Here is a 7,353-nt window from a genome sequence, read left to right as displayed (position 1 = left end):
TAAAACAACTCCGGCTCCTCTTGTGCTCTAGGTTGGAGCCGTTTTTGACCAAACTGTTTGATAAGGCTTTACTGGAGCCGCAGGAGAAGGCGAAGCTGGAATCCTACCAAAGAAGCCCTAAGTAATTAGTTGGGCCAGACCCTAAGTAATTGGTTGGGCCAGGCCAAGTTGTTTCGCTACTAGGCCTGTGCTTGAGCTCGTTTGGCTCTCAAGCTAGCTTGTTATCTCTATCGAGCTGAAAGCTAGCTCAGCTCGTGAGAATTCCCAACGAACCGAGTCGAGCCACCAACGAGCCAAGTCGAGCGAGCTAGCGAGCCACGAGTTTTTCGTCTAGCCCTTGCAGCCGTGCAACCTCGAGGGCAGTTTGGTAATACAATCTGAAATTATTTTGAATATAAATCATTCCGATCGTTTCTTATGATTTTTTTTGTTATTTGAGACCCTTTTATGATAACATTTGAATCTAATCCTCCCAATTTATTGATATTAGGAACCTTCAGCCACGCATCCGATTCTTAATGGAAAAGGTTATCCTTTCTCGATTATTTGAACCATATAGATGATATTTTTCATGTCATGTTTTTTAATACATGTTTGCTTTCATCTATTCTAAGAAAATAAGATATGGCTTCTATAGTTCAACATTAACAAAATTAAATGTTAGTGTTGTTAAGTTACTTTTACTGAAGCCACATCAAGTAATCTGGTGTCACGAGGGATTAGAAAGCATTGCCGTCGCGACAAGTACTATTACTAATTAGAGATTGTGTTAATTGTCACAACTCATCACAAGGCATGCTAGAAAGAGATAGATTCTAGAAATTCATACACAAAAATAAAACATCTGACCATCAATTCCGAGCTCAATCATTGTTGACAACAATAGCTATTAGATTCGATTTGCTTCAAATTACTTGTCTATTTCATTATCAGTAATAATTAAAGTAAACCTCTAAATTTGCATTTAATTACACATCTTTGCCATTATAAAAATAACTAAAGTAACCCTTAAATACACATCTAAATTACCCATTTCTCTAAATGCTTCAGCATTACTCACTCTGTCATATTAATATACAAAATACTAATTTTCGAAAAAGAGATAAGTATGCATGCATGATATATACGTGCTGCTATGTAAATAAACCATGTACAATAGCAATCCATACATGTTAACTTTATAACTAAGAATTATATTTGGTCTGAACTGAAACATTATATTGCCTTCGAAAAATTGCTAGCCCATGCTACACCGGTTTAATTGGCTAGTAGTAGAAGAAAAATAAATGCAAGTATGTTGTCTTCAGAGGCTACATACGGGACAAAAACAAGAAAAGGCCATTGCAAGTTTGCAACAACAGTACTGCACCCTATATAGGGCACAACCATGAAACGGCACGACCAGATGTATATAACGCCGGTAAATGTATTCATCAGGCGTGTACACTGGAGCTACAGTGTAGTGATTGCTAAGTTACGTACAAACTCACATGATCAACGTAGGGCCACAGTGTATAAAGACCTGACACTGCTAACGTAGAAGGTTTCAATTCGTTGTCGAGCATGACCCGTGCTTGGGTGCGGCCCGTGCGGCAGTGGTGGCTGCCATGCCTCCCCTCAAGGTGGCATGGATGCGGTGATGGTGTATAGCGATGGCAATCTTACCTGAAGTTCAGTTCCCCTCACGGCAATGTTTGACGAACGACAGACAAGTTCAACTGATATACGTTGGTGCGGCCGCTGGTTGTTGATTCTTTCCCTAGCCTTGACTTGTCCTCAGTTCAATTCTTATTCTTATTCTATTGAATTGCTTACTACTAGCATGCATGCAATCGATCAACTTCTCGTCTCATCTCTGCCACCATTTGGCAGAACACACACGCACGCTGCAGTTGCTGTCTCTTAGCACGATAACCCTGTCACTGTCAGTTTATATTTCGTTGCATGGAAATGATCCTCGGTAACTACAGATAGAGGAAAATAAAATTAAAGCAACTGTGACCACAAAAAAAAAATGAAGAAGTTATTTTCATAGCATGATGAAGATTGAGTCTTTGAAGAGATCAACTGGTTGGACCTTCTGAAACTACCCAAAACTAACAGCACGTCAGGGTAAACTTACAACGCTAACTTTACTTACCCTGACCTGCCATTACCAGCTTCCAGAGAGGCAGCACCTTTCGCGTGCATGCACGGGTTAATTGTGCAGAACCAGAAACCTGAGTACGTCGAAAACACAGCAACGATAAGACTCTAACCTAGACTTGATTCTCTGCTAGCTAATCCCCTATCACTAGCCACTAGGCCCCTGCCCTCTTCTTCTTTCTTCTTCCATCGTCTCATCACCCCATGCCGTTGAAAGGAGAGCTCCAGTTGTTGGAGTACCCGTTCGCCCTCGCGATGCTCACCGTGGATCCCGAGCCCTGCGAGAACTGGTACCCGCTCCTCGCGGCGGCGTACGGGTCCCCGCCGGCGGCCGCCATGGCGTCGTACCCGATGAGCTTCCCATCCTGGTCGTCCCCGTAGCTGCAGGTGCTCCCCTGGTTGGCCGTGCTGCTGTGGCCCTGGTCTGCCACGACGGTGCTCGACGGCATCAGGAAGGAGCCGCCGCCGCCGCTACCGAGGCCCTGGTACCCGGCAGCGCTGGCGCCGCCGCCGTTGTAGACCGTCGAGCTCGACGACGCCTGGAAGAAGTTGTGGGCGGCGCTGCCGAGGTGCAGCTGCTGCAGGTCCTGCAGGCTGTGCGCGGCGGCGGCCACGGCGGCGTCCTGCTCGGGCTTGCACCACCCGCGGGACGGCTGGCCGTACGGGTAGTGCACGGTGAGCGGCGAAGGCTGCTGAAACGCGATGGTCGGCCAGCCGTGGTGGCCGTACGACGCGTAGGCGCCCATCCCGGCGTCGGCCAGCTGCGAGATCACGCCGGCGTCCATGTCGGCGCGCCAGATGGTGGCGCCGGCCTCCACGTGGTCCACGGCGTCCTTGAGGCGCCTGGCCGCGCCGCCGACAGGCAGCGTGCTGCTCTCGAGGATGCTCTTCACGTCGTAGCGGCTCATGTCGAAGTTGGTGACGGCGTTGAGCCCGCGGAACTTGATGGCGGCGATGTCGTAGGCCTCCGCCGCCTCCTCCTCGGTGCCTACGTACGAGGGAATGTGCACGGCGATTAGGATGCATGATTAGGGTTGTCTCCCGATGCAGGTCCTAGCAGAGCAGAGCAGCTAGCTATATGTGTCGTTGCATATTGCATGCATGCATGCAGGGTGCAAACTGCGTGATTCAAAGCACTAGGGTTTTCTACTCGGCCCTTTGACCCCATGCCCCGATTTTCTCAGACAACTTTGAGACAAAAACTTGGAAAGGTACATTAGGGGCATAGTTAATGCGGCGATTACTATTTTATGCCCCCATAGGGCAACATATAGAATATCTAATCTTCAGTTCTACGAGACGAAGATTTCAAGAAATTTGACTAAACAAGTACGGGTCGATGACTTAGATCTTGGGGATATAACACTATGCGTAGTCATTAGCTAGTCTTAAGAATCTTCATTAAACGAGCAAATTGGTTGTCATGGGTCACCTAATAAGAATTAGCTCACTGATGAGTCCCCAAACAAAACAAAAGGGAAGAAAAGGAAAGTAAGCTTACTGAATGTGCCCAAGTAGAGATCCTTGTTTCCTGCAACTCTCCCTATCCTTGCTTGCCATCTCCCATGCTGATGGTGTCTGCTTGATGAAATATTATTTCAGTACAAGATCGGAAATAAGAGATTGTGCAGCTCATCGCTGATAAAAATTAATTTGATTTTTTAATAAAACTCTAATAATATTGTGTTAACTCTCTCTCTATATATATATATACCATCTTAAAAGTGCGCATTATGTTGTACATATAGGCGATTGAGTTACCTAGTTACTCCTCGATACTTTGATGCCCCACGAGAAAATCCGCTGCTATTCCTGTATTTGTATTGAATCATATTACAGTTAGCTGAATCATCCAATCAAGATTTACACATTGAAATGTGAAATAAGCATCAAATACTACCTTCTTAGGTACGCAATGTATTCCTGTCTAGTCATATGTTTCATTTCCTCTAGCTCTTTCTCGTAGTTACTTATCTGCAACAATAAAATATTGGTGAAACAAAAATAACTAGTTCATTCAAGAAGCGCACACATTGATTAAAACACAAGATTTTAAAGGAAAATAGAACAAATAGCGATGCTTTGTTAGAAGCGTTCACAGAAAAGGTTATATATTAGAAGTTTGCTTACCGGGAAATTAGTTGTTGTAGTAGTGCCCCAATACTTGAGAGCTGCCAAATCATAAGCCCTTGCTGCCTTGTCCTCCTTGTCATAGCCACCTAATAAGTGTACATAAATACCATGACAAGGTGCAATCATTAAAATGGAAAGATCTATACAATGGAGTAAATTAAATGCAAGGGCAAGAGCTTATAAGTTAATGCATACCAAGATAAACTGCACATTGTTGATGTCATTCCCGTAGGCAACATGTGAAGCCAGAATGTTAAGTTGATGGAACAGAAGAAGACACAATGTTCTATCAGTAGCTCAAGGTGTACATATATATACTGTATATTTTCTAGTGCCATGGAGGGCAAAAGTGATTATGGATACATATTTCATTACCTTGCCTACCCTTGCGACTCTGCCCTTCTCTTCTACAACTATTATCCCAGAGATGAGCCTCATAACGCCCTGTCCATCTATGTCTGTGCACAAACCAAATATAAATAGCATAAATAAACAAAGTAACAAACAATAAAATTCAGATCAATCCATATAGTACATTCAAAACACATTTGTTTTTATCACCGTAAATAGGTCTATATTTTTAAATACCCCCGAAGCTAAGAAAAAAATACACTTTGCATTGCAATTGCAAATATATAGGTTTCGATGTTCATTGGCGAACGGAGTAAAAGCAACACTAGTCATGCACTCTAGAACAAGTGAACAACCAATTCAATCGTTAACCGGTTCATGATTAGTCAATGAGGCTGTACATACATGTGCACTTCACATCCACCTAAGTGATCAATGGCATATATAGCTGTCGTGAACCGTGATCACATCATATGAAAAACTATTTCGATATCCCATACACTTCCTTGGTAAAAAGAAAAAGTGTGTGCTTCCTAGTAAACAAAGAGCCTACTTCTAAATTAGTCACCTTATTTCTCAAGTATCATATGAACTACTGGAGCAAAAGCAAAATAGCGTGGCTGCTGCCTCGAGAGATTGCATTATTAATATTTGCTAGCTAGCATAGATCTGATGATAGTTCATGTTCTCGATGGATCGATCGCGCTCGACAAGGCCATCATTGTTATTTTCTAACTATCTGTAGGGTGCTACTAGACCAATTAGAAATGAACAAAGAAGAAGAACAATATGTATCGAAGACACAAACTAATCAATGTTCTAACCTCGTTACACCTCGGTATATAGAGGTCCTTTGCCCAAACGTGTCGATGGACTTCCTCGGGACGGCTTCTATCGCGCCGCTGCTGGGCGAATCCATGGCGCCACTCGCCCGCTTGTTCTCCGACGACGTGCTCTCCGAGGCCGCCGCTCCACTGGCGCCGCCTCCGCCGCCGGCCACGACCATGGGAAGGTGCTGGGGCCCCGTGCTCATCGACAGCGCCAGGCTCTGCGAGCTCCCCGCCGCCACCGTGCCGTTCCTCCCCAGCGAATCCGAGCAGCCGAAGCTGCTCGCGCTGGCGTCGGTGCTCATCTCCTCGGGCTGCGGCGCCGCCTGGTGCGGAGCCGGCGGCTGCGGCTGGGGCACCTGGTTGTTCCGGAGCCAGGTCTTGATCATGGAGAGCTCCATGGTGTTGCTCCCGCTGTTGCTGTTGGTGCTGCTGGCCATCGGGACCCCGGAGAAGAGGTAGCCGCCGGATTGGTCTTGCTCGGAGACGAACGAGTTGCCGCCGAGGAAGTCCTCGAGCTTGGGCTCGCCGTCCTCCACGGCCCTCTTGCCGCCGCTCGACCCGACGAGCATCGAGAGCTCCGAGGCGCCGCCGTTGTAGTCCAGACCTCTCATGTTCCAATCTGTTGGCGCGCCCACATCAAATATCAAGAAAACAGTGGAAAAAGAGAAACCATGGAATAGTAGTGTGCACCATACGATACAAATTAAAGACGAGAAAGAGATCAGAAACTGCAGGTCGTCGACGATGCAGCCTCGCTCCTCACCTTGTGTTTCTTGCTGGCTCCTGTTGAAGGCCTCCATGATGCCATAGGAAGCGTGATCGTCCCGCAGGCCCGGCACGCCGAGATGCCCGTCGGAGCCCTGCTGCGTCGGCAGGCCGTAGAAGTCGGTGGCGCCGGAGATGTCGATGCCGGCGGCAGCAGGCGAGCTATCCTGATTAGCCTGCGGGTTGTCCTGGCCCGAGAGCGAGAAGCCCAACCAGTTGTTGGCGGAAGCCATCTAGGGGGGTAGAACAGTGAGGGTTAGGTTTGTGTGTGATCAGAGCGGTGATAGCATTGGCGAGGAGGGAGGAGGATGAAAGGTGGGACTTGGAAGCTGATAGGGGGATGGGAGGTATATCTTTTCAGGGGCAGCACTACATTTTGGATCAATGTGAAGAGGGCAGGAAGAGGCCAGAAAAATATCCTGGCCACCTGAGAGGAGGTGAAAGTGCTGTACATGGGTCCGTATTTATAAGAGGTAGCAGAGTGTAGTAGTCCATTTTTTTTTGCTTCTTAATTAAGGATTAAACAGGTCAAGGAAAAAGACACATAAGATCTTGTAGGGGTTTTTTAACTAAAAATGTATTACCAGTAGCACACTCAAGTAAACAAGAAAATATAGTGAGGCTGGGAGAGCACATGGAGATTATCTGAGTGCAATTTGCTTTACCAACCAGAAATGCTAGTTCTAGAATGTCAAAGATGCATACTATTAGGCGATTGCATGGTTTAACTATTCTCTCTTAAGCACAAGGCCCATTTCTTTATCAAGTGGACCAAAAGTTTTTCTTTCTTTTTTCTTGTCAGGAAAGTGGACCCGCGTTTTGATCAGTCAGCACATCATTCTCGATACAGGTTCAACGTTCACAGGAAATTATAACCCGAGGAAATTAAAAAAAAAAAAGCAGGCAACTCTAAGGTTGTGCTACCAAACTGAACGGTTAATCCGCGTGGCTCTTGAGGTGCCCAACTCGTGTGTGTTCATATGCATTCCATAGAGCTGCTGCTTTCACACATCTAGTAATAGGTAAACTAATTATATATCCTAGTATTAATTCACGGCCCACGCGTATCCTCTATCCATTTCGCACCTCCAGCAGTCTGAAAAGAAATCTGACCCGGAACATACAGAGA

The 7,353-nt window shown here is 46.1% G+C and overlaps 1 protein-coding gene across 1 annotated transcript; it reads right to left on the bottom strand.

The window, feature by feature from the left end:
* Positions 1-2,015: 2,015 nt before the first annotated feature.
* On the bottom strand, positions 2,016-6,902 carry LOC117844541 (AP2-like ethylene-responsive transcription factor BBM2). Its single transcript, XM_034725244.2, has 9 exons — positions 6,223-6,902; positions 5,454-6,078; positions 4,654-4,736; positions 4,474-4,482; positions 4,276-4,364; positions 4,046-4,119; positions 3,907-3,957; positions 3,647-3,723; positions 2,016-3,133 (listed from the first exon to the last, which is right to left on the bottom strand). Exons 1-9 carry the CDS (start codon positions 6,455-6,457, stop codon positions 2,343-2,345), a joined length of 2,034 nt encoding a protein of 677 aa, XP_034581135.1. The 5' UTR covers positions 6,458-6,902; the 3' UTR covers positions 2,016-2,342.
* Between the last annotated feature and the right edge of the window lie 451 nt (positions 6,903-7,353).

Source organism: Setaria viridis, chromosome 1, assembly GCF_005286985.2.
Source record: "Setaria viridis chromosome 1, Setaria_viridis_v4.0, whole genome shotgun sequence".
NCBI classification, from domain to species: Eukaryota; Viridiplantae; Streptophyta; class Magnoliopsida; order Poales; family Poaceae; genus Setaria; species Setaria viridis.
Note: the sequence above shows the minus strand (reverse complement) of the source record. Positions and strands in the feature narration are given on the sequence as shown.

Excerpts from the sequence above, each read along its gene's own strand:
- LOC117844541 (XM_034725244.2), bottom strand. The coding sequence starts at position 6,457 with ATGGCTTCCGCCAACAACTGGTTGGGCTTCTCGCTCTCGGGCCAGGAC. Across the intron at positions 4,120-4,275 it reads CTACAACAACTAATTTCCCG|ATAAGTAACTACGAGAAAGA; the intron begins GTAAGCAAACTT and ends TTATTGTTGCAG. Across the intron at positions 3,958-4,045 it reads TACATTGCGTACCTAAGAAG|GAATAGCAGCGGATTTTCTC; the intron begins GTAGTATTTGAT and ends ATACAAATACAG.